The sequence below is a fragment of the Gymnogyps californianus genome, chromosome 11, assembly GCF_018139145.2.
Source record: "Gymnogyps californianus isolate 813 chromosome 11, ASM1813914v2, whole genome shotgun sequence".
NCBI lineage: Eukaryota > Metazoa > Chordata > Aves > Accipitriformes > Cathartidae > Gymnogyps > Gymnogyps californianus.
The window spans coordinates 17,035,271-17,062,847 of record NC_059481.1 but is presented as its reverse complement, the minus strand read 5'-3'; the positions used below and the strand labels follow the sequence as shown (position 1 = coordinate 17,062,847).

Here is a 27,577-nt window from a genome sequence, read left to right as displayed (position 1 = left end):
CAGGATCTGTTCTCCCGTCGGACACGCTCACACCCACGCAGGCGCACACATGCACGAAGCCGCTGTTCGCATCCTGTGTTGTTACACGGGGATGGAGAGGGAAAGGGTAGACTCCCAGTGTAGGCAAGGTTAAACCCAAGCTCTGCAAGGGGTGTAGTAGCTGCATGCACCAGTCAGGGCTGTAAAAGGGTCAGAAACTAGGGGTTTCATTTTTATCCCTTTGGGCTCTTCTTTCCCTCTGCCCTCTCTCTTTGAGGTATCGACAGAACAGTATAGAAATGGACATTTTGCTTTTTCCAAACATGGCTCTTTTTTGTTGTTGTTCTATGTCTGCCCCCCTGGCCCCCCCGGCCTCAGTTGCTCACATCAGGACCTGTTCTCGAGTCTCTGGCAGGCGCAAAGCGAGCAGGCCACCTCCAACCAGAGCAGAGGAAGCCAGAAGGATGGGAACCACCTTGGTTATCCCTACGAAGGAGGCAAAGATTGAATTCCCCAGGATGGCACCAAACTTGCAAAGCCCATTGAGGATGCCAAAGGCCGTTGCCCTGCGGGGAAGAAAAGCAGAAAGCAATGGTTAGGAGGGAGGTGCTCGGCATAACTACAGAAGATCTGGACGGGTAATTTTGCGAATGCTCTTATGCAGCCCAGGCTACGCTTCTAGCAAGTAAAGCCAGGCAGAATAAATAAATAGATAAATAGATGTCGGTGTTTTGCATGTCTGTGTGAATGAGGAGAATGTCTGTGTGTACTCATTTCTCCTTTTCATCTCAGCTTTTCCCTAGCCCTAGAGTGGCCCACTCTGACAGCCTTTGCCCTCCCCAAAGACAGCAGGACACAACCTGCTCTAGAACTTGTCAAAGCCCTTCCAAGCACTGGTTGGTGTGAGCTATCACCAGAGGAACAACCCGGGCTCTCCTCCAAATTCTGCTTCACCCAGCAGCTAAAAGCATGCTGCCTTCAAAGCACCGTCTTTCTCCTTCCCTCCTGGCTTCCCCCAATAGCCTGAAAAAGGCAAAAAAGGCTTATAATGATGTTGCAAGGAAAGATTTCATCTGCAGCACATTCTCCCAAAGTTTCCTGCACTGCCTCATCTCCCAAACCATTCTGTGCACATGGTTGTCTCCAGGTTGTGGAGGGGAAGGCTGTCATGGTGATGAGCTATGACAAGAGGCTGGGGGATACAGTCTGAAAGGCCAAACCTCCATGCACATCCATGGAAATGACAGATTCCATATTTTGTCTGCCTGTAATTTCCATACCCCCACACAAGCGTACCCCCTACCCTGCGTACAAGCCACCGTGCATGCAGAATTATGCTTGCAAATGTCTGTGCTGATCCAACAGAGCTGCAGGACTACCCAACCCTTAAGGACTGGTGAAAACAAAAAAAATACACGTCCCTCATCTACATGTATCTAGAGTGAGCATTGACTTTTTCCATCAGGAACTGAGTGGCCAAAGTCAGAGGGTGGAGACTAAAAGGAGAAATATTCTGAGCACCTTTTGTCAGTGGGGTAGAGCTCCACGGTGATCACGTCCAGGGCGTTCCAGGCGGCAATGCTGGCCCCGCAGAAGAGGCACTGCCAGCCAATCATTGCTGACTCGCTGTTGCCAAAAAAGAGAAAGAAGCAGCACACTGCCGAGATCAACATTGAGCCACCTATGGGGGGAAACCAAGAGGAAAATGTTGGCACCAGTTTCCCCTGTCCACAGTTGAGCAAATACATTTGTTGATAAAGATGGCTTTCAAGTGACGGTGTTTCACCCCAAAACAAATGAATCAAAAAATACCTTGATGCTGCCTATCTGTCATTCTCTGATGCTGGAAACCAGCCTGAAAATGTTCTCAATGACCATCTGATCTTGTGATAGTCCTGCTCTACAGAGACTCTGAAGACAGGCTTTTCCAGGCAGGTTTCCAGCATCTCGGACTTCCAGATGGACTCAGGAAGAGCAGAGGCAAGTAAACATGAAAGTCAATGAGGAGGAAGAATTATTGTGAAGGTTTTCCAGCTTGAGTTTTGAGTGAAGAGCTGGTACATATCATATCATATTGAAATCACTTGACACATTTATAGTCTCAATTAGGATAATTTACAGTCAATTGTATGAAGCACTTGAGGTCTCTTTTAATTATAAGAACATCATTAGATTTCATGGCACATTTGCACAGGAGCCATAATTTTATGAACACCACCGAGGGAGAAAGTGAGAGCATTCATGCTCAGTTAGGCACAGTTCAGATTCAGAAATATTAATGGCTACATCACTGCCTTCTACCCCATAGGGAATTGTCACCTGAAAGATGCAATTTTTGCAAAATCAAAGTATCTTTCACTGGAAATTTCTGTTGTTGCTGAAATATCTCCATTTACTACCAGGAAACCAAACAAGTTTGTTTGTTTGTTTGGGGTGTTTTGAATCAATTTGACGCCATCCAACATAATTTGGATGCTGAACTGGAACTAAATGCTTCATTTTGGACATTATGTTGCATTTTGCCACTGTGGTGCCCTGCCTATGAAAAGCTGCTGTGCAGGACTCCTCTTCCATGGTACCTGGCCAAACTACATCCCCCACCGTGCGGTGTGGATATTCCCTCTGCTGAGGAGGTACAGTGCGTCATTAGGGTCACCGTGTGTGCACCAAGAGATCTGACATTCGGCACAGGAGAGGGTTTAGCAGAACACGACAAAACTGAACTGAAGTCCCAGCGAGGCACATAATGCAAAAGCAAAATTCAGTTTTTATGTTAAGCTGACCAGAAATAATATGTTCAACAGAGTGATACGGGTGGGATGCCAGAAGGCTGTTTCAACTGAAAATTCCATAGTGAAACATTTCAGTGTGTCGTTACTAATTTTTGTCCTGTACTTTTCATTCAGCAGAAGAAATAAGCATTTAGGATTCCAGCTGTCATCTCAATTCCAGATGAAAATGCTGAAATGCTGACACGTTTGCAGGGTGGACAATCTGATTCTCATTCAGCTTTAATTTCTTTCCCGCAGACACTCCGCTTTGTTTGGGTCTTTTCCAAATTCACTACGTGAACGCTTATTTTCCTCCCCAGTGTACATTCCTGACACACCAGTGGGGTCATCTTGCTTACCTTAACCTGTCTGATGGTGAGGCTAAGGTAACTAAACTTCTTCTGTTCTCAGAAGAGAGAGATAGGTGAGCTCAAGAAAGTGAGTCATCCCTTACCCCTGAGCCACATCCCTGATTTTATTAAACTCACTTGAGGCATGATTCCCACAGTACCTGGAGAGCAAGGTCTGAACCCTGGAGGAAGCAACACCAGAAATTCCCAAAGTAAACATAAAGCTGATAAGGTGATAACTTGTTCCCATAATGCTAAAGGGTGGCATCTTTCTTGGCTGTGACATGGTCAGCTATTCTACCATATGCTCTCTGAAGCTGTCTGTAAAATCATTTGAAAATCAGAAAACCAAAAGAGGGTACTCCTGGGCTGTCAAGCAGCCACATCAAATAATCTTTGTGAATATTCATTGCTACAAGCAAAGCGTTTATTTATTTATACAGAGTGCTATGGACATCAGCATCAACTCAACAGCACCAAGAGGTCCTGCTTCAGCTCCGACCCTGTTGTGCTGAGCACTGGATAAACATACAGGCTTTGACATAAAAGTCAAAATAAAAAAGGAGGATGTCACAGATACACAGAAAAGCAGGGTAGGGAGGCGGGGAGCAGGTAACTTGCCCACTGCCACGGAGTAGATCACTTGCCTCACCCTCAAGTCTTTTCTCCCTTCTGCTCCATTTGATATGGGAATGACTCATCCCCACCTGAGCCAGCTTGGCTTGCATTGGTGTGTGCAGATGCAGCGAGACCTTCACACTGACCTTGGCTCTTTCCAGAGTCGTGCTCCCGCCCACGACCTGTGCCATGCACCCATCGTCCCCACTCACCGATCATCTTTATCCTCCCTATTTTGTCCATGAGTAACGCAGAGATGATGTTGCCTGGCAGCACAGACAGGCTGCCCAGGAAGCTGACCAGGTAGATCAGGAAATCGTTGTCCTCCTCAAAGTCCAAGTGACAGCCTTCCTTCTCCTTCAGAAACGTGCTGTTTATGAGCCTGCAGTTGATGAATTTGTGTTCGTAGAGATCTGCAAGGGAAAGAGGCAAAGTCTTGATCCTGCTTGGCTGATCTCCCTTCATACAGCAGCAACAGGAGTCAGGATCAAAACCAAATGAAAGATCTGAGAGGAGCTCCTCATCAAATGGAAATGGCCAGGGAGTTTTTATTTTAGTGGCAAACTCTAGCTGCATGCTTGGCATCTGGTGGGTGTAAGCTCATTCACTCCTTTTATTTGTGGAGTCACCTGGACCAGTATCCCAGTGCCACAAGGACAGGGCAATGCAGGTTCTTGCTTTCCTGGCATTATAGTTTGTTCTCTATTAGAGTAGAAATGAAAAGCTTTTTCAGCACAAATTAATGAATATTTTACTGCTTATGATCATCAACCACAGGCTGGTTAAAATTAAATTTTAAGCCAAATTTGTTGAATCAAGCTGTTAAAGTGCTAAGCATTTTGCCATTACTTTAACCTGCCAAGGTCTGAGCGCAGACTTTTGCATTTCCCACGCAGCAGCCAATGATACCAGAAGTAAAACCACTGATGGAGCAACCTGAAGACTCCTTCCAAATGCATCACCCTCTTTTTTCCATCATCACTTTCATTACTCAGCACACACACAAACACACAGATCCCTATCATCCTTTCTCCCAGAATCTGATAAAATAGTTCCTAATTACAGAGATGAGACCATAGGAGGAATCCCAGTACCGGTATTATAAAAGACAGTAGAGATAATAGTGCAGTTTTCGAAGAAGGTCTCGCTGGATGTCACATCTTCAAAGTAGCATTCCTCAAATATTGAATCCTCAAATCTCACTTCCTTGAATTTCATGCCAATAAATCTGTGGGGCAGGAAACAGAACTTCATTCCGTGCTTTAAGGTATTTTCTACACTATATAGCATGTCATGGCTGTTTCAAGAGACAGAGCACTAATGGCGATTTCTAGGGTCATTTACAGAAAAGGTGCTGCTTGAATGCATAACTGTCCTTCCAACTCCATGCTTACCTATTTTGTATTTTAGTAGGAGAGAAGGGTTTGAAGAGGGTTTTTTTTAGAGAGAGATGGATCTTTTAGGATTTCTGGCAGTTTTTCTGTTCCTCAAAATAGTCACATCTAAGAAAATGTGTTTCTAAGGCTGAGTGGACACAAATCCTCTCACGTTCAGTACTAGCCATCTGACATAAAGCCAAGACATAATTTCACTCAGTGCATGGCATTTTCTTTGTGAGCTGACCTTGCTGCCTTCCTTATTCTGCCCCTTCTTCCAGCATAAATAAAAGCAGACATTATCAGGAGCCCACTGAGCCATTCAGTGAAAGGCTTCTAACAGTTGTTTAAACTCAAAGTGATTTTTTTAAGCAAAAATGCAGTAGGATTTCTAGACAGAGTGGGGAGACTTTCTGAGTTCTGCTTGTAACCATCTCTGTTCGAGGACTATTGCTTATCATGTAATGAAAATAGATTTCACTAAAAATAATCAACTGTGTCAGGTGATTGATTTCTCCTCTGATGGGAAACTTGACATGTCTGACCTACCTGCCTGAAGGATGACACAATATTGATTTACCTGTGAAATTTTGCAGGGACACTGAGAAGATGTATTAGTTAGTGCACAGGCATGTTTGGAAGATGTAAGGAGCTATTAAGAGCAAGCATTATTGCTCTAGTTAAGGAGGCCATGACTGTCACCAAATAAAAAGGCTTCTAACATATACCCAGAAACTTAATTGAATTGAGCACTTACAACGCCGCATAGCATGATGGCTGTTTACACCATTAAACGAGCACTGCAGGGCTTCTTAACTGAAGCTACTAACAGATATTATTAATGCGCAAAATACCACAAGAAGATTATTCAAGTCTTTTGCTCCATGTAGAAGGTCTTGTAGGTTACAGCAAAACTTAAGCTGTTCTGCATTTGCTCAGTAATAGCTTGTGATGTATTTACTCCCAAAGGCTGTTAGAAGTCCTTTTCCTGCAGTTTGCTTTCTTAACATCCATCTTTAAAGAGTCATATAGCAATGGCCTGGTGTTCAATGGAGTTTTAACTCACAGCCAAGGGCTGGAGGGAAAACACAGCTATAAATCATATTGAGATACGCCCTGGGCATTACTGGAATGTAGCTTGATCAGGTTTTGAGTTTTTGAATTGGAGAGGACCAAGGCAGGAGAATAGTGATGTACAGAGTTTTATGTCTTCATCTTGCAAGGTGTTGAGCATCCTCAATTCTCAGTGACGTTAGTGAAAACTGAGCATCTCCTCTGGGCATAAGAGAAGAGTCTCCAATCCCTAAATTTGACCATCATCCACTTCTCACCAGACTTTGGCTGCTTGATAGGCAGGAGAACAGGAATTATGGGGCTATGTTTGCACCATCAAGCACAGCTCCTTGCTGCAGGGAAGGTCTCCGGAAGGACATGGGGACACATGCTGGGGTCCCCCACCAATGTCTATCAGATATACACCAAGGAAATGGAGACAAATAGTTTCTGAGGGGAGAGGAACAACCTGGCTGGGCAATGAGGTATGGTTTCACCCATGAAGATTGAAACAATGAGTGTTTTGTGTAACATTGAACATCCAGTGGGACCTCCCCACACAGTGCAATGCAGCTGGAGCAACACCCTGGGTTGCTATCTGGGGTAATGACCTCTCCACAGAATTTACTTAAGGGTTTTTTTCTACCCATTTTATTGGGATTTAGAAAAGGAATAACAGCCTGCTACAAATCACTAAGATTTATATTGCTGTGGAACATAAACTGATTGGGGTCTGGGCTGGATGCAGAAGAAAAACCACGAGGCCCAGCCCAAATAGGAGAAGAAAGGGAGGAAAGCAATGATGTTCTGCTAGAGTAACTTCACTGACTTCAAAGCACTAAAAGAGAAGGTGACACACTCATTCCGTGGGGAGATGCCGGCCGGTGTGGGAGAAGCACACCAGTACAACTGGCCATGACACAGCTCGCACTAGTGGGCTGCAGGGTGGAGACTGGGGTAAGTCATATCAAGGACTTCAAGGGAAAATAGCTTTTTATTTTGGAAATGCAGCAGCAGAGCAGTTTCATTACAAGTGATGGCCTCTGCTGCCCAAGACCAGTAGATGTCAGTGCATGCTAAGGAAAGAGAAGTCACCTCTGCATCCAGAGCTGCCCAGCACAGCCAGGTGGGCGCCCACTGCCCGGCTCCCAGCAAGGGGCTGCTGGAAGCAGGACTCCTCACAGGCATCCCCTTGGGTCTGGAGATGCAGGTGGCTGAGACAGAGTGTGTGAAAAACAGGATAAAAAGGATGTCTGGTCTGTGGAAAACTGCCTTTGGGATTTGAGAGATGTAGACTGTCTGTCCAAAAGAACAACAGAGATTTTCAAGTTGGTGGAAAATGAAAAAAAAAAAGAGCTTTCTAGAAATGTATTTCAGTTCACATGCATCGAACCAAATTCTGTTCACTTACTTATCATTTCTGTATTCCCCATTTCTATGGATCTGGTTTTCCAGGGTGAAATTAAAGGTGAACTGTGACACTTCTTCCTCATCAAAGATCTTCACTCGGGATTCGTATGCCTCTTCTTGGAGATACCGGATCATATCAGGGAACCAGACAGTAAGGCCATAGTAACTATAGCAGGATGGGAGACATCCATTAGGGATACAAGATACTGGCACTGCAAATATTGCAGTGCTTTTCCAATGATCTACTTCATAACTTGTAAATTTGTTAAACTCCTAATGCAAATGCATTTCTGATACATATTCTTGCTCAGCTCTGACATAGGACCGAGCGAAGTGTCTCCCTACTCTAAACACTCAGCTGATCTCAGAAGGATGTTGATCCATTTTTGTTCACTTAAAGCAGGGCAATTCATTTAAGTTTGACTCCTTGGCTGGGAAATACAGCAATGTGCTATCCTTGCTGCCCAAGAGACTAGCAGAGCAGTAAGAAATTTGGAAAATCCCCCAGAAGGCAGATTTCTGCAAGTGTGAGGTTTAAGTGAGAGTTAGACAAAATGTACCTGTAGTTTGGATTTAGGCTCACCTGAATAATTTTGATCTAGACTAAGGAACAGCTGAGAATCAGGTAGGACAAGATCAAATGAAAGATCTAGAGGTGAGAAAGTCAATATACTACTGCCCTACTGACCACTTCTCAAGTCCTGATTTTTTCAAAGCACCTTGTACTCTCATATAGGCAATCAGATTCATCAATAGTTTGTAGGAGAGCAAGGCTTAGTATACAAAGACTCTTTAAAATAAGATCAGCATTAATTTTGTAATAGTTTATTTAAATGTGTAAATAATTATTCAAACCCTGAGGACCCTCCAGTTTCCTGAAAAAGTTAAAAAGTACCTTACCTTAAGGCCATTGTAAACCAAATCACAGCCAGCATCAGTGTGTTCATCCTGTACTGGGCTGTTAAACAATATAGCACATTGTCCCAGACCTACAAATCCACAAGAAGGAATTAGCTGCAAGGACACCCTAGCAGACTCTTGACAGATTAATTTTTGAGTGCATCATAAATCTAATGTCAGTAAAAAGGGCTCACTGGGGGAAGGTCAGATGTGTGGCTTATATTCAGTGTTTGTTCAAAATTACATTTATCGAGATAGATGGCTTACAAAAAGATCACTTATTCAGCTATGTGCCAGGGAACTTGAACCGAACCTTCTGTAATGAGCTGGAGTGCATGACTAGGGCTGGGCTGGGCTGATGCAGTTGTCTGTCTCAGGTTATATCAGTAAATGTGGATATGAGCCTGCTCTCAGACCCTCTGACAATTTTGTCTTTTCAAATATATGTATGGTCTCAGGGGTGCTTTCAAACCAAGCTCCAAAGCTCACTGAAGAGCAAAAACCCAAACACAGCTGGCACTTCAGGAGGGGTAAGATGAACTCAGGTAGGGATGAAGCCAAGCAGAGCAGGAGGCAGACCAAAATCTGCTCTTCTTGACCTGTTGCAGAAAATACTGCCAGGAACATGAGGGGATGTAACTCCTCATGTCTTAACTTGCCACATAAATATAGTAATAGTATAGCACCTGCACTGCTATTAATTAAGAAAGACTCTCCTTTACTTTAAGCTCATCCTCCTAGACTAGAAAATCTAGCAAGATTTTCCACAAAGTTCTGCATGGGCATAGGTAAGCAGCATAGCATGTGTGAAAGGTTAAATTAGCTGAAGAGATGATATAACATTGTTAGAAACTCAGTCTCAGCAGAACAAGGAGGAAACACTCTTCTGAATCCACTGCGGGTGGTAAATTCACTTAGGCTTGGGGGAGAGGGAATCAATATCTGCTCAGAAGGAGAGTCAAGCGCTTGGGGCTGTGGCTCATCCTGGAAGCTCTGCACAGCTGGACTGCTGTGTTGCTCACAGGGGCATTTGGGGACCTGGCTGGCAGTGTGGCAGTTTGCAGATGCACACATCTGCATAGAAAGTGCAAGCGGATTACAGCCCTTTGCAAACACCAGCAGATTTTTTTGAGTGAGAGTCAAGGTTTCAAGACACAGTGACCTGAAGCAACGAGGCACTGGAGCCCAAAGCTCAAAAGCCCTTGTGGGATGTTTTTTTCTTCTCTTTACCTGTTTGAAAGTAGTCGTGATCCTGACCAGCCACCGCTGGTACCAGGTCCCCGTTGAGCTCTGTATTTCAATAAATTCATCTACTTGCTTTGGAGTTTTAATATAGGAAACCTGGGGGGAAAAAAAAGGGAGAAAAAGAAATTGGACTGAAGTTTCTAGAATTAATCTTGGGTGGATTTTAAATTCCACTGTCTTCTGGGCAATGTTTCCACCTGATATCCCTTACTATCTTTTCCTTGAATGTTATCACTAACAATTGAGCTAACTGATTTAATTACAGCAAGAGATTTTGTTATAGAAAGAAGCCTGCCCTCCTTCCTTCCTTTCATCCGTCCCTCCACCCTTTCTCTCTCTCTCTCTCTCTCTCCCCTTCCATGAAATATTTTAAGTGCATCACATCCACTTCAATCTTTCATTTATTGGCTAATGTGCCTGTGTACTACCTTATTTCTCTATCCCTTAGATTCCCACTAGAAATTAGGACTAGGCAATTGTAGCAAAAATTATCTCCAAGATCAGCCACTTATATCTGCATCAAACTGTGCCCTCAGGATCTCTTTCTTCAAAGACAACTGTCAGGAATATTTCTCATTCAGCACCTTTTAAGTACCACTGGCAGAACTTCTATGACAAATGAATGTGTAGATGGGAATCTTTGCATCTGAGAATGCATCCTGTCATCAAGTGAGCCCACACCACGCAATCGATTCGCTTCACCAAAACTGTTTCAATTTTGAAAACTGAACACCTGAACTGGACCGCTCAAGAAGCCTTAAAAATGGGCCCCAGATAATATTTGCTCAGTCACTTTAAATAAAGGACATATTCAAGGAAACCAGATCTGTTTGTAAACACAAGAAGGAGGTGAAAATTTACCGAATAAATTTCTGAGTATGAATGAGCATTTGGCTCAGCTGTGGAGGCTCTGTGTTCCTCTTGCTGGCACCGTTTAAATGTCAGATCTGGGAACTGTCCTGGTACCAGCTGACTCACCACAAACTGGCAACTTCTGGACTATCAGAAAAACACAAAATCCGACAGTTTGTGCTACACCTGCCGCTCTGATCATCCACCCGTGCCAATGGATGTCAGTAAATCTTGATTTAGCCGGCGCGCCATACCTCAAGGTGCAATACTGAGATCAGCTCATGCCGTAGCAGTCATGACACTGTTGGATGGAGTAATGAGCACTAATGGGTGCTGTACAGCTGCCCCTTCATTCTCCTACTCAGCTTAAACTCTCATAGTGCCCTACTTTGAGAGAGACAGAGAGATAGATGTATATATATTTGAGTTTCAGTCCTCGTTTTCTCCTGCCACACGGCAGGACTGGCCAGCCCAGCTCGGCATTACAGCAACGCCAGGTAGGGATTTAAAGAGACTGTCTCTCTCACCTTTGCTATCAAGGTTCACATTAGTCAAAAGGTTGGTAGCCTAAAAAATAACACATGCTCATTAAGTTCCTACCTGAACCGGCACAGAATTGTCATGCATAGATATTAAACTTTAATTTTCTTGAAGGATCACTCCTGAAGGGCCCTGTTTCGTGACAACCCTTCTGAACACAGCACCTTGCTCTTCTTCTTGTTCAAAAAGACGTTTTCCACACAACCATATCTCCTTTTCTCCATCCTTTAAGAGCACGTCCTCTCATCTTTAAAAGCATAAATCAAGAGCTATTCCCTGGCTGGCTCACTAGGAGTTTACAACTGAATTATAGCAATTTGCAACTAACCCCAGCATACACCTTTTACCTGATTTTACTGTTAATGAAGTCCACTGGTGTGACCTTTTTCACAACAAGCAGCAGACTAATGAGTAATAGCCACTCATCCCACTTTCCCTTGGAGAGATTAAAGGTTGGGTATGAGGCAGGTGGAGTTTGGGAAGCTCATTAGAAGATATGTGAAGTTTAATCAGAGTTTGATTAGAAGCCAGAATGGAGAAAGGAGTGACTCCCACATGACTAATATCTCTCTTATTTGGTTTTAGTCTCTTAGAGCAGACCAATTAAGCGTGTGTGTAATCGGAAAATCACTGGTCTATATGCTGTAGAGTAACACCAGGAATGAAGAGTACTCACTGCAATTCACAGGATTGACTAATTCTTGAAAAAACAGACTAGCATCTAACTTTAAATGCACAAAATGTATCTCAGAGTCCTTTTTCTGATTGCTGGGAGAGGTTACGTTGAAAGAGTCCCAAGGAGGAATAAACTGGTGCTGTGCTGCACCAAGGAAGGTATGTCCAGCTTTTCTTTTTACATGCTGATGGCTTTGTTAAACTCACCGTAAACACCCTCTCTGGCTCGCCCTTGGCCCGCATGTTGGTGTCATGAACTTGCTTGAGGATCATCCAGGCTTCATCATGTTTACCCATCTGAAAACACCAAAGAAAAGGAAAACAAATGTTGGAGTTCCCAGCTCTGTAATTTATCAAAGCATAGAGAGAAACCAATTCTAGAGGTCCAATATAGTGGAGAAGCACACACACAGCACTGGCTGCATTAAACACAAAGAGCTGAAAGCACGGTTTGTATTCACAGAGTGCAGCATCTCTGTGCTGGAGAAAGGAGTTACCCTAAAACTGTCTGAGGCAGGAGAGGAGTCAGGAACAGAGCTTTAAAACCAGATGAAAGAAGAGGAGATGGATGAGGAGCCCTGGGTTCTAATCCCACCTCTGCTAAAGAATTGCAGGGTTAACTTGAGGTAGGTATTGCCGCATTTCACATTTGTGAAATGGGAATAAAGAATATTTGCTTAAGATTTCTGAGATTTATGTATTTTACTCAGTAAAATGTACTCTGTCCTTTGCTCTTCCACCAGGATTCAGTAGTTACATGCCCAAATTCTGTGAGATGTTTTCAAAATGTGTTTGTTGGACTTATAAAATTCCCAGCCCTCGCCACCTTCTTTCTGTACTGCATTTGGCAGCGAAACACCAACCATCATTGATTGACCCCATAGTCTGTAGTCTTTGGGGTTTAAGCAATCTGTGGAGCTAGCGTAGACATGTAGGAGTGGTTTTGCCTCTGAGCTTGTGCTATGCGTGTTTGATGGGATAAAGACAGACAGACGGTGACACATTAGGGACCAGCTATCCCCTGCTAATATCAGACTGCAACGTTCAGATGAATCGTCTTACCTCCAGCAAAAACCGCGGGCTTTCAGGCATGAATTTCAGTGCCACCAGAGAGGCGATACAGGGCAGAGAGCAGACAAGTACAAAGACTCTCCAGCTGTGGAAGTGGTACTTGGTTCCCATACTGAACCCCCAGCCTGGAAACAGCAAGAGCCAAAAAATAAAAATACTGACCAGGCATTCTGAGTTTTTCTCTCCTAAAGCAGCTCTGAACTTTACAGCTCTGTATGACACGGGGACAGGTTGAAAGTTTGCTATTCTTAGTAATGACGGCTCTTAAAGGCTCAATAGCATGCTCAGTAGATAACAGCAAGTGAGTTCATGTTCATTACAGAAAATGTAACATACTTGCTCAGGCTCTGCCTTTTAAAAACCTTCTTTTATCTTTGAGTTTAGAAATCATCTAGTGATAAGAATAGCTCCATGCAGCTGGAGGCAAGTAAGGCTGGGAATGGGTAGGGGAATCAGGGCCATAATTTATTGCTGCTTGGTGATGTTACTAAAAGTTTACAAAGGTTAAATCTTCTCTGATCTGAGAGGCATGTTAGAGACGGCTCCTTTCCATCTCGTACATCACACATGTATTTCACATTTTATAGAAGTTAGCTAGGAAAGCAAGTTTATTTTTTTCCAAACCTACAAAAGCTGAGCCGGGATTCAAATTTAGAAGAATCAAGATCCTAATCCTGCATTTGAGATTCCCCCTCTCCTGCTTTTTTCCTGATGTCTGACCAGGTCACGTATTCCCCTGCTAAGGACTAGAAAGTACAGCATCGTTCCTGCATTGCTCCATTTACTTTCCCTAGGCTCAAATCTCAGAAGGAATGTTTAATTCAATTTTTTTTGATAAACATTTTTATTCACACAATAAGGAAATCATCAAGCAATGGTTTTTGCAGAGGTCTCATCTGAGTCAATCATGATGTTCTACTCATTTCACAAAGTTCCAAAATAGTAGGTGGAACATGGGAAATAAAAAAGAGAAGCTATAAAAACACAACATCAAAAAGTCATCCGAAAAATAAATGTAATGTAAATACACAAGGGCTTTTTAAAGCAAATGTAGTTGCAGATAACAGAATTATTTCAACCTGACACCACTATGCAATAAGTTTGCCTATTTGTTCCAACAATCTCTGTCATATCAATCAAAAGCATGAACATTTCTTTATACTGAGTGTACTTGAAACATGGTAAAAATGGATTGATAGATAGGTAAGCGTTAAGTGTTTTTCTTCATGGTCTTTGTGGCCTGTCCTACTTTCCTCAAACGGGATTTTGCAAACAGCTGGTGTCACTCAATACTGAGGGAATTAATCTTTTCCAGTAGATATTTGCTTCTGATGTTTTCCTAGGACATACATGAGTTACAAGGAATACCATGTGACATGCAGATTTTTGCTCCTCAGAGCACGAATATGTTTCAGAGTATACTCATCTACTTTTTCTCTCCCACTTCCAGCTCTGGGCAGGGAACCCCTTCCACTCCTGAACCCATTTAGGTGAAGTCAGATGTGACTCCAGCCCATCACGTGCTGGGGAGACGTGTCACCAGATACATAGCCCCAAGAATGTTGACACTTGGCTAAGGAAAAGAACATGTGCTGTCCTCACTGCTATCATTCATAGCACCCAGTAATGCCCAGATTAAAGCTACTTATTTTTGATAACTGGATCAATTTGTGCAATATAATCTGAGTCCAGTTTTCCCTGAATGCACTGACATTTCGATTAAGAGCTCAGGCTCTGGCAGTATAATTCAAGGGGTGTATCTGAAGCTTTTGATACAAAGCAGCCCTCATTAGTCCTATTTACAGCCTTAGTATCAGTCAATCAATCATGCAGTCAATTTATCAGACCTTTTGTGTGCACTTCAAGTATCTATTATTTTCAGTGTTGTTTATGCTGGTACCTGTGCGGCATTTTGGGGTAGTGTAGTGATGCAGGAATACAGTGTTGTCAAAAGTCAAAAGCACAAACCAATTACCGTAATGTGGGATGATGCTCCAAGCCATTGCTGAAGCAAAAATGCCACCAATCATCCAGAACATGCAAAGCCAGCTCAGGTGTTCCCCCCTCTTCTCACGAGACAGGAACTCAGAGAAATAGGCAAACACGATGGGGAGGGATCCCCCAATACTGAGAAGAAAAAAACAGCACATGGGAAGAATAAGAGTATTCTTCAATGTCTTTATAGTTAGGATTGCACATATGAAGAGGGAAGGTCACACTCACAGACGCGCTGCACAAAAGTGAGACTTGTAGGAAAAATGCAAATCTCTCTTTGGCTGGACTGGTTTTAGACATCAAAGATCAACAAGATCCTTCTCATGCTCTGAAAGCTGAATTTACTGTACAGTTTGTATAAAGCCAGTGTAATGCCCCGCTCTTCACCTAGACATCTCTATTGTTATTTTGTGATCACTCATTTTAGGGAGGCAAAATACAGGCAGGCAATGGGAACTGCTGAGGGTCTCACTGGAGGCCCTGGCAGTCAGGATTGTAAACCGAGGTGGGCATTTATCAGTCTCACTCGCCTTTCTGCACAATTTGGGCAGTACCAGAAGAATGTCAATGACCAAACTTCCCTACTGCTAACACTTTAAGGGTCAAGAGCGAGGTAACGCAACCACACGTGCTAAACAGCAGTGCCATCCTGGCTCAGTACCAGAGAAGCATCTCCTGAGCAGCCTTCCTTCTGCCACCCCGCACACCCAAACTGCCGAGCTGTGATGGGACTCCTCTAGGACATGGGACGGATTCACCAGTTACCCACCCGAGGCCCGAGATAAGGCGGCAGAAGAGGAAGAATCCGTATCCCTGGACGAAAGAGGAGAGGAACGCGAAGGCAGCATTGATTGTAAGTGATATGATGAGGCATTTCTTTCTTCCCAGTTTATCAGCGAGGCTGCCCAGCATGACAGCCCCCACCATCATTCCTAAGTAGACTATCAAGCCTGGAAGTAAGAGAGAGAGACAGTGAGTTTGGTAACCAGGTGGAAATAGCATGCAATGTAGAAGCAGATTTTAAAGCACCCATATGGCAGCTGATGTTGATGTAGCATAATATGTAACAAAGCAGAGATACTCCCATTCTCCCCAAATTAGCTATATCTCAGGTGCCAGAAACTCTATCCATTGGCGGAACCTAATTTTCCCATCTTGTGCCCATGAGCTTGCATCACTCCCTACTGCACTACATCATGCAATCTAGATATACCCTCATTTGACCAGACCCACATCTTTCTTTCCCAACCTTGCTGCTCACATATCCCCTGCACGTAAGCAATGGCCAGGCATAAGCAGCTTAGGATGCACGTGTCCCAGCTATGTGCCATCAACGGTACAACAGAAGTCTGATGTCTTAACTCCGCTAACCCCCCTGAGCGCAATAGGACTGAGGATGTGTAGGGAGGAAGCTGTCTCTGGCTGCTGTTTAAGTTCAGAAAGCTGTGGGAGCAGAGAGACTGCTAAAGCATGGCTAAATCTCTTTGCAGGTTACCTATCCTACCCATGCTTCCTTTGCAGTATATCATCTCTTTCACTCTCTGCTTTTGCTAGCTTTATCTGAAAGGATCAGTCCGTTACCAAGACTCACCTTGTGTAGAACAGCTACTTCCTTCATTACTAAGCCAAGATCTGGCATCTAACTAAAGGACAGCTTACAGAAAAGAGTACAGTCTTGATCTGAAAGTTTGAGGACAAGGGAGAACCTGCTGCTTGTCTTGACAGTTTGCTCTATAGAGTTATCACTCTGACATTGTTAAGAGAAATGGATTCTTCTTTTTAACTTGACTTTGTTAGATCTTCTACTATGGGGTACTCAAAAAACAGTTTCAATGACTACATTTAGTGCCAAGCTGAATAGGAGAAAATGGTTTCCATCTCCAAATAGGCTCCCTGTACCCAACTCACTATGTGCTTGCAACTCTGGCCTAGAAAACATGGCTGTTGTCCTTGGCTCTTCTACTGACACTGCCGCCAGAAGGGCCACCTATTATATTGCCTTTTCCTTTATGTGCGTACCAGTGTAAATAGGACTAATCAATAATGCTCAAAGGTCCAGGAATATTTTTTTTTTCATTTATTTTATCTGCTTTCCAGATGTAGAGACTTCAGTGAGCAATAGTCCTAGGAAGAACCACAAGCTATGGTCCTTTTGCTGGCAAAATTCCTGTTGAAGTCTGCAGGAGCTACGATGTGAAAGGACAGCAGGATCAGATATTAAGCATTTAAAATCTAATAGCAATCAGTCCTGGAGGGTTGGAAACATTGATCAGCTAGAGTGAAATGATTTGCACTGCTGTTAAGGAATAACATCTGGGAACTGATCAGTCCAGCAGCTGGCAGCACATGAACCAGGTCTTTGAAGGCTGTATTGGCCTCTGGGCTTCAGATTTTTGTTTTAGGCTTGTCTGTGAACAAATCTCTGTTCATTCCTTTGAGCCAGGAAAGATGTAGGGATGAAGGGATCAGGCAGGAGCATACGTCTCTAAGGCTCCTCTGAAAAAGCCCAGATGAAGCAAGACCACAAGGAGACAGACTATTAGCAGGTGGCTCGATGCTACTGAAGTTATTCTCAGTTTCAAAGCCCTTCATGCTTTGTCTGCTTGCTCTATGTGGATGTGGCTGCCTCTGCCTTAACACGGCAGGACCAAAACACTTGGTGACCAGGTGACTTTCCTGCATGCTCTGATGGCTCTGCCAGCTGCTGACATAGAAGGCTTTGGGGCAGCACATCCAAGCACACTATTACTGCATTGGCAGCTCCTTGGCTACTACGCTGCCTATGTCTCAGAGCTCTCTACTGCAAGCTAGTGGTCCACAGAGTAGGAGCAGTGTCACCATCGCAACATTTCAGAAGAAAGTGGTGGCGACCACTGTGTTTCCTGGGGAGCACAGAAGTGCAGGAGGCTGTTCCCAGGACACCTCCTGTATCATCTCAGATGCCATAGGCAGGATTACAGTCTATGCTTGTAGGCTGCACAGTCCTGCTGTGGAGATCTTAATGGGGCCTGATCATGGCTGGATATGACCCAGAGGAGCTGAACTATGTCACGATGGAGGAATATATGCTTGCTGGAAGGCAGAACTTGCAGTGCAGGGAGTTCTTGAAGGAAAAAATGATGCTTGGAGATGTTTGGACACTGGGGGCATGTCAGGTTCAAGACCCAGCTGAGCAGGGGATGAAGGAAACACCACAACTCAAGAAAAGCAGCAGTGTTCTCTGCATCCCTGGCCCCTACTGAAGGCAATGGATGCTGAGCAAGTAGATACACTGCCTTAATAGGAAACATTCCTATTTGCTGACTGAAGAAATGCAGCTAAAAGAAACATTTTTCAGGCAAGGTTGAAGAACATCCCTTTAGAGGGTCATTCCTCACCTTCAACCAAGTGTTGACTTCTCTTGAGAGCGAACGTCTTCCCCAGGACCTGTTCTGTCAAACACCTCACTTGGGAAACCAGTGATTACAATTCATTAATGTTTAAAAAAGACGATCAGTCTGATGGCTGAAGGCTGTTCTGTGCCATCCAGCAAAGCTAGCTAAGGTCTAATGCAGAGAGTTATTTGGCAGTTGATTCTGTCTTTCTTTTGATTGCAAATGCCTACACTTGATTTGAAATGCATTACTAAATTAAAAGCTATGCAGCAAAGATCCACTGCAGCATTTGAAGGATGCTTGTCTCACGTTGAGCAGAAGTGGAAAACTTCGGACTTTTGAAATGTCCCCTGTTCCATAGCAGGGTGGTGGGGCCACCTCTCTGTCAACGGTTCTGCTTTCTTTTCTATCCATACGATGTCTAATGGGCAATCAGGATTTTGTAGGTCAAAGGCAAAAAAATCTGTTCTTGCCTCTTAACACCCTTTGTACCAGAACTGTGGCATAGGATTTTGCCAGTGCCATTGTACCTCCACCATAAGCATGTGGCTCTGTGCAATCAATACCCACACTCCCTGCCCTACCCTCCTGACCCGAGCTGTCCTGGTGAGGTGATCTGAAGGTGTGTAAAGGTTTCAGATACTGATCTGCAGCAGTCAGAGAAGATACGTACACATCTGAGAATCTGGGATCTCTTTCTCTATTAACTTTGGCCTCCAGCTTGTTCACTGAAGTGCAAACTACAAGGGAGAGCTGAGGCAAAAAGCTGTTTCAGTCCAAAATGTTTCTGAAGGAAGAATCTTAATGCAGTGCTGTAAGGCTTAATGCTTTTACCCTGGCTCCTGAGCTACATTAATGGAGCAGCTCTGATCGCAGCCAGCAGACGGAAGTGATGATGTACCCTGTATCTACTCACTGGTGCATCGCAGCCACCCATCTGACAGTGAGCCCTGCCAGCACCGTGCAAGCAGCTCACAGCACAGCTCAGCCCACACCACCAGACTCCGATGAGGAAGAAAAAATGATCTGCTAGAGTTAATTTTTTTTTTTTTTTTTTTTTTCTGGAGAAAATCCCTGGATGGCAGATGTTCATCCAAATCCTCTTAGTAAAAGAAAATGCCCCAGGCCAGGAGGAGGTGGAGGAGATTGTTACTGTCTTCTAGCTGGTAGTATATTGCAGCCGAGTACCCTGCCTGGTGGCAAGGAAGCCAACTCTCTGGCCAGGGGAAGAGTGGGCTTAGCATGGGATGTGGCAGTGTTTGAAACCAGGTATCAAGAAGTGGAGTGGAGCTGCTTTTGTGGGCAAACCCCTGCAGATTCTGACTGAGGAGCCACAACTTGTGATGGAAGGGAAGATTATATCTCTGCAACACAGCATCCATCAAACAGCGAGCAACATAAAACACAGCAGAGCTGTTAATGTCACAAACTCACTTAGAGGATGTGGCTTTAATTGGTTATCATATGTGATAAACCAATGGATGCATTGTCCCCTAGAAATTTAAAACAATTAAAATCTGTAGTAAAGGAAACCTCAGGGATGACCAGAGACTGTTCGCTTGGCCAGTTTCTGAAGGGAAGGATCCTGGTTATACAAATGCGTACTTCAGGGCTGAAACAAAATCAGCAGGACGCTTTATTATGATGGAGAGGTCTCTTTTGGGAAGACTGCATGTTCTGGCCAATATCATTAGAACTTCTGGGGCAGCTGCTATAAAACACTCTGTCAGCTGATGAATCTTGGGACCCAAGGTGCAGAACAACGTCAGGCTTTGCAGATTACTATGTCCTGGATTAACAATAAGGTGGCAGGGATCCAGGGAGGAGTAGAATAGTTACTCATACAGTCTCCATGCAGGAGAGACAGTCTTCTGGAGCACACAGTGATGGTTGTTACATCTGAAAGAGATCCAGCTCGTATCAAGGAAACTCAAATTTTAAGGAGAATTAGACCAAGAAAAGTGATCACTAAATGGTATTTCTTTTTCTGTGTTACTTCTGTCCACCAAATATTCTACGGAACAACGTTACAATGGTCTGTACCAGAAACTTGACTTCAAACCTCAGCTTCAAACCATGCAGACCTAGAATGTGCTAGAAGGGCTCAGCTTCCAAATTAACACATGCAGTGGCTACGTGAAATGTTAAGGGCAACTCTGCATAAGCCATTATTTGCGGACTATTCCGCGAGTAATGGAGTATAATGAATGCCTGTGGGAAAGTCTGCAATAGTCTCCCATAAAATCGGTTGAAAACCAAAGAGCAGAAATTCTAAGAATAAATTTTGGGTTATGACTCATCCAATGCTGAAGTTATAAGGAAAATATGTGACCACCGACTGGGCTTATTCACATTAGAAAAGAGGTAACATACATAGCATTTTCACACCAAGAAATTTATTAGCGTTTATGGTAGTTGTGTGCTCCATGTTAGACAGGAATTATGGACTTAAAAGCTGAAGTTCTAAGAATAAGGCAGATACAGTATAAGGCTATGTGTGTGCTAAACTGTATTTTTACTATTTCAATATAATTAAAAGTAGACTCATAAGGGTTTCAGAAAGAAAACAAAAAATTCAAAGTTTACCTAAATCTCCATCACAAGCATGAATTTCTTTCATTGACAGTTAATGGGATTGAAGTTCTTAAAAATGAGGCACATCTGAAAATAATCCCTTTCAAGTCAGGACAAGGACTCATGGAATAAATGGAAAATTTGAGCAGAAAAAAAACCCAGCTCAATGGGAAGAAGTCCCAGAGTCCTTGGGGCTGTCAGGAAGGTGAGGAGGCTGCCTAGGCCCAGGTGCAGGGTTGTCTCACCTCTGCTAACAGGTCTGCATGGAGTCAGTAACCACAGGAATGTGGAAGCTCCTACCTGCCTTCAAAGCCCAGGCCACTACCAGTATAGCCCTACAGTAAAAAAAGATGGCTTTTGAAGAGGGAAAGCATTTGGACAACAGAAAAGGATTAGGACCTCATATATCTTGCAATTCAAGCTGTAATAAAACTGAAATCCAAACACTCTTACCGGTGTAAGAGTTATCTTACGGCATCTGTTATACATGGATGCACTTTATGGACACAAACAAAATTTTGTGAGTCAGGTCTGGACAATTTGGGAGATGGATGAGGCAAGGCGCAGGATCCGATCGTGCATAAGTAATTTAAAGAGAGGAATAAACCAGTGGTAGTCCTGACTGTCTTGTGCTCTAGCAATGGCCGGCGTGTCCCAGAACAGGGGACAGTCTCAGCAGAAGATGAGCTGAGGGCTGAGCGGCCTTTTTTCCCCTTCTTCCTGAAATTTCTAATCTGCTTTTCCTTGTAGGCTTATTAGTGCTTTCCTCATGAATCTACTTGACCTTGTAAATGGAAATCAAATGAAAGGGTAGTCTCGTTGCACTTGCCTTGTTGATTAAGTACAAGCAGAGAGACTTCATCTACAGCTAATGGCTCTGCCACTGAGAAATGGATCTCCCGTGTGAAAGGCAGCTTTCCGTTTTCAGAGATCTGGGGGTGGATATCGGGCAAATCTGGCTGCTGAGATTGAGGGGATTCTGCACATTAAAGCCAAAGGTGGATGCGTGAATCCATGAGTGCTTTGACGCAGCACTGGCGAGGCAACGCACACCGAACACTTCAGCGAGCGCTGCCAGCAGGGTGTGGGCGGCTGTTTACACTCAGCCGGCTTCACAGTCCCCCCACGGGACTTGTCCATCACCACAATATTCATGGGACCATCTGGTTCCCCCCACCCAACCCCTCTGCTAAAGCAAAGTTTTCAACAGAGGAAGCCAAACAAATCCTTTGCTGTTAAACGAAAACCTGTTCATGCTGGCTCTCGTCAGATGAAATCCCCGCAGTGTTTATAAATGGGGATGCAAGCATCCCCATGTTGGACCTGCACAAGATGTGGGGTGTTCCCAAATCACAAAACCACCTTTTTTCCCCTAACATATCCCTACTGCTCAGGGTGATGATGCTTCTTGGGCTGCGGGAGCATTTCTGCCCAAGAGGAAACTTGCAGCCAGGAATTTGTGCCCGATGCTCGGGACGTGGACACAGGCAGGTCTCGTCAGGGTTTAGCTGGCTGCCGTGTTGGGGATTCACGTGGAGGTGCCAAACTGGCAGCCACAGGCCACGGCAGAGCAAGGGAGCCACGGCTGGGCTTGTCTGTGCTTGAAAAAGAAGTGGAGAAAAGCCACTGAGCTCTGCAGAGGGGATTAGGATTTACTGTCATATCAGGTCAATTCAAGTCAATGAGAAGCTGAGGCCAGATTTTATCTCAGCTGATAATAAAACATCCTCTTCACACAACTAAAAGCAGGGATATTGTTACACATTCTATTTAACTTGACTCACACAGCCAAACTTGAATTGCTACATAACTGCATAATTACTAATAGGATCTTTTTTCTTTTTTTTTTATATAACTTTGCGAGGTTAAGAGTCTGTAAGATGATATTCTCCTTAAAATATTATTATTAAATCATAAAAAGGAAAAGGGAGCTGCGTGCCTGAAAAACCAATTTTATTCTCAGCAACGGCGTGGCTGTTTTGCAGTTATGGGCAAAGCCCTTAAAAATTTTCTTCTCTCAGTTTACTGGACTGTGAAATGATGATAACACAACTGCAGCTCTGGGGATCTGGGAAGTCTGATGCTTTAACTGTGTCTTGAGTTTTTTATATGTAGGATGTGAAAAAGTTTAAAACATTACTCTGGCACTATCTTTTATACTTGCTGTGTACTTACTGCTCTACGCTTGCAAATATGATATTTAGTCCTCTGAGAGGTGATTAAAAGCACTTGAAGATACACATTTATATGATATTTCTCCAAATAATGATACTGTGTGCCTTTCAGCAAATGAGTAAATACAAATTTTATGACTCTTCATATGATTATCCTTAGCAAATAAAAAAAATTCTTTCTGACAGGATGTATTATACTGAAAAGGAATATTCTGTTTCAGTAAATTTAAGAAATAATTAACTATTATTACGACTACTGCTGGTGAAAGCTCAGCAAAGCAGATTTATCAAATGAATATGTAAAAATAACGTTGTTACAAGTTACCTAACTTATTCTTAACAACTAGTGTTAAAACCTGATGAAATCAAACTGCTAAATTATCTACAGTTGTTGTTTCTTTTTTTTTTTTGTAATACCCCTGCAACCATCTTCAAAATAGCATTTCGCATAACAGAAAAACTCCAGATATGTGTTTTATCCCACTAGGGATATTTATGGCTAAAATAGCTGTTAATTTGCATCTGATGGTGAGATGTTTATTTTCAGAACAAAATGTAAACGTTTTCTAAGATGTGTCATACTCATTTCACACATTTGATGAAACTCTGTGGGCATCTGTTTATTTGTAATTTTTGCATAATTTGGCCATAATTTGCTTGATATTTTTCCATGCTTGCTTTCCGAGGGAGGAAAAACATGCAATATACAGAGTATTTAATGCAAAATGTCCTTTTAGCAGAAGCTGAACTTCACTAAATTGGTCTTTAGGGGGCATCTACTTTAGCTCTCTTGTTTGTTCCTTCCTATTTCTGCAAGAGTTTGATTACTTACCTGACTTATTTCTCATTTTTTCCCTCCTGGCCTCTTTCATTATGATTGAGACCTTCTCATGTGTTTAAATGTTAGCAGCTGCCTGGAAGCAACCTTAGCTCCACCTGGGATAACCTGATTATGTTTCCTTAGCAAAAACGTGTTGAGATGAACGGTCGCTTGGGAATAAACACGAGCTCATCTGTAGACATCTATTGGTATGTGGGGATAAGGTAAGAGGTAGTAACTCACGTGTGGATAATAACCCCGCTTCCCTAAAACCTCATGATAATTTGAGGGAAAGCTGTGCCTTCTCTAATCAACCCTCCGTTCACTCTGTGCAGACACACTCTTGCAAGATCGTCACTGCACATTAGGCAGAAATTGAGGTGAAGAGCTCTGATCGCCACCAAGTCAGCCTATAAGTATCATTGAACCCTGAGTATTAGCAAGATCAATTTGCAGTAGCACAACCCATAGACCGTCGAGGGAATGGAAACACCGAGGGAAATGAGCATGTGTTAAAGGCTCTGAGCTTTGTTAGGAGATATCTTTTTTCTAGTTGCAGGTGGATGGGTGCTGAAGCTAATCCAGGAAAGGTTTTGAGGAAGGTTATGTTCTTGTCTCCATCAATAGCACTTCCCCAGCCTTTCCCTTCAGGAGTTGATATCTGTCTGTCCTTATCATGCCGTGTACCCGCAGCTGCTCAGAAAAGGGATGAAACCCTCTTGCAGGGACAGTACTTGGGACACCGGGCTGTGCTGGAGGCAGGTCTGCACCCAAACCTTGTGTCCCTGCACTGCCTTGCTGCCTGCCAAACCTCCAACACCCTCCACTGCCTGCTGCTGCCCTTAGTTTGGCAGAAAGCGCTCCTCCTCCTCTCCAGACCCAGAGATCTGCACTCTTCCCCTCTTTCTTAAGCCCTTCAGCAGCCCCACACCCACTCCAGCCTCCTCGCACCCTCACTTCTTGATGCCCTTGGGTATTCTTTACTCATGTCAGTGCACGGCTCTGCAATCTAAGGCTTTCTAAGCCATGCTTAATTCATTTTCACAAAGGATCATCTCACAAACCTCAGATCCAAGAGGAAACCTGCAGCAGAGAAATATCCAGCAGACAAGAAAGTATGTTTAAAAATAAGATGGACTGAATCAGAGACCTGCCTCATGTACAACACCAACCAGTAACAACTGATTGCTACCATAAATATCCACTTTCCTCTCTGCCTCAAATGAATCAACTTTCATTACTTTTAGGAAAATTCTTTTTTTTCTTCATATTTAAGCCACAAAATAGTGTGAATACAAGCTTTGACAGCAGATCCCCCAAACAAACAAGCTAAGGACAGAAGAAATTGTTCTGCAAAACCAGGTTCTCAAAAGTTGTCTTCAAAGTGGGCAGGAAAGGTAGCAAAAAGAGTGCTCTCCCCCTAATTAGCAGTTCCAGATTAGCTTGGTTAATGTGCAGGAGGCTGGAGCTGGGATTGCATATGGACCCAAAAGTCTCCTTGCTTATTCAGAGCTTATTAGAACACCCTGAACTTTCAGCCTTGCAAATACTGAGCTGGAAAAAGCAGAATGAGCTCTCTGGGGAGATTTCTTGTTCATTTTTACCTGTGGTTGGGCCAGAAATACTTCAAAGATAGATTTTCTTGTTACATTTGAAGTTTTCTGACTCAGGTGCCTGCCAGAGCTTGAGCTCTACGGAGACAGATATTTATGGGGTCAGAGTTTCAGAAGATCTCGGCTTTCATATAGTCACCAAAATAAATGACCCGTTTTTCAAAAAAGGTCTCATCACTGAAAAGGCACCCGGCCTGGTGTCCCATAGGGAGCTGGTGAATTCAGAAGTGCTTTTGAAATCAGGATCCAATTGTGAGTGATTTGCTTTTAGATATCTGACCTGAGATATTTCGAGCTAGAAATTTTAAGTGGTTTGTGACGCAAAAAAAGTTAGTAAACTCTTTAAGGCACAAAACTAAGTACAAATCTAGCTAACTGTAGAAATAAACATCCTGTTCCTCAAGTTCAAAGAAAAAAAGAAGAAACAGAAAAGAAAAGTGTCTAGGACCTCAGTACCCCAAGATGAGAGGTCTATATAAGGTCATTGCCTTTGTCACATGAAAATAACGCAAATAGAATGGAGTCAAGGGCTGGGGTCTAATCCAAAATCTGCATTTGCCTTGCATCAGGCAGGGCTTCTGGGTCAGAATGTATGAACTACAGGCCCTGGTGATTCCCCTACAACCCCAGTCCATGTCCATCAAGACACACTCTCCCCCTCCTAAAGCAGTTCTTCCAAGAGCTACTTTATTTTCCTTCCAGATGTGCTGTACTATTGCATGGCTGGCTCTCACTACAGGCCAGGCTGGATACTTTCCTGATTCTTGGAGATCTGGGAGGCTTTGCTGTCTTTGGCTTACAATGTGCAAGGGAAAAAATTGTTCATCCAAACCTTTCCACCCAGTCTCACTCCCAATAACTAAACCTTTGTATTTTGACCACAGGGAGATGTCAATGGTGATGCTAAAGGGATGTTGCCAGTAGCCTCAGCCTTTAATCCCCATGCAGCACATTAATTGCATTCCACAGACCTAAGAAGAAACCTCCATTGGCTATTTCTGATCCCGTACGTATTGGCAAACTGCTCTGACCAAGAAGTTAGCATGCAGAAGGAACCAACTGCACAGCTGATTTGCCAGTTGGGACTTTAGGCTGAACAAAAGGGGAACCTGGGCAAAGAGGAAAACTTGGGAGAGCAGGACAGCATCAGGAGCCACAATGGAACAGCCAAGTGATCCAGAGCAAACAGACCCCTGTCTTATAACTGTCATACTTGGATGGTACTGCTTTGTGGACTTCTCATTGCAATGCAGTTTCTAAAAGCACTGAAATCTGAGTCACTAGATCGTCAAGTAGGAAAAGCCACCTTTAACCTTTCACTTATTTGTCCTTGAACACCCCTATGAGTTTTGTCCTGTGGACCTTCTGACTGTGAGCTGCCTTGTTCAGATCCAGCCTGCAGTGACCAGCACTGGGGCCACAGCACATTCATAAGGTGGGCTTAGATGTGGTGCAATTCTACCGCTTTTGAGTAGCTGCTTTCTCAGCAGCATGCAAACTCCTCTTGAGTCAGATCCACCCAGCCGTGACTATGCATGACATACAACACAAGAGGAGAGGCATCAGAAGATCCTGAAATCAGCTGGTCACTAGAAAAAGATGATCTAGCTACTGTCTACTGCATTAGAATGGCTATTTGCAAGTGACGCTTACCTAGCATCCCTTTGTTCGAACTGGATAAGCACATATCCTTCTCAGCACTGGGAAGAACAAATCCAACCACAAACACTTCCACCCCATCTGCCATCAGTGCCAACCCTAAAACAAAGAAGAGGGTCCACTGGAAGCGTCCGTGGCCACACTCCTCAATGATGTTCTCGTACTGGTGGGCAAGTTGCTCCTCGTCCTCCATCCTCTCTGCCATAAGGTCAGCACGGTCTCTGTACTCATCAGCCACGGCAGGAGCTCGCTTCTTCTGCTTTTCTTTAATGTCATCTGGGTGCGGGATTCCTTGGTACTCCCCCTCATAGACCTCATCATCTTCATCATGGCCTTCTGTAACATCACTCTGGGCATCTTCTTCATGAGTGGGCTCATCCCCGCCACGGTAGTAGCCATCATTGGGTGCATACCCTTCATAGTTACCATCCTGGTACCTGTAGTCGTCTAAGACTTGATTTGCCTCCCTGCCCCCTTGATAGAGGTTTGTGTTTCTATATCCATCATCCATTCTGAATGGAGATTTCT

The 27,577-nt window shown here is 43.7% G+C and overlaps 1 protein-coding gene across 2 annotated transcripts; it reads right to left on the bottom strand.

Moving 5' to 3' along the window:
- Positions 1–361: 361 nt before the first annotated feature.
- SV2B (synaptic vesicle glycoprotein 2B) lies at positions 362–27,560 on the bottom strand. Of its 2 annotated transcripts, XM_050903411.1 has the most exons (12): positions 27,044–27,560; positions 15,605–15,785; positions 14,816–14,967; positions 12,832–12,965; positions 11,977–12,066; positions 9,688–9,798; positions 8,458–8,546; positions 7,559–7,723; positions 4,813–4,946; positions 3,931–4,131; positions 1,501–1,660; positions 362–545 (listed from the first exon to the last, which is right to left on the bottom strand). In XM_050903411.1, the coding sequence occupies exons 1-12, from the start codon at positions 27,558–27,560 to the stop codon at positions 362–364; spliced, it is 2,118 nt and encodes a 705-aa protein (XP_050759368.1). The 2 variants fall into 2 exon arrangements, with proteins under 2 accessions (XP_050759368.1, XP_050759369.1); XM_050903412.1 differs by lacking the exon at positions 3,931–4,131.
- Between the last annotated feature and the right edge of the window lie 17 nt (positions 27,561–27,577).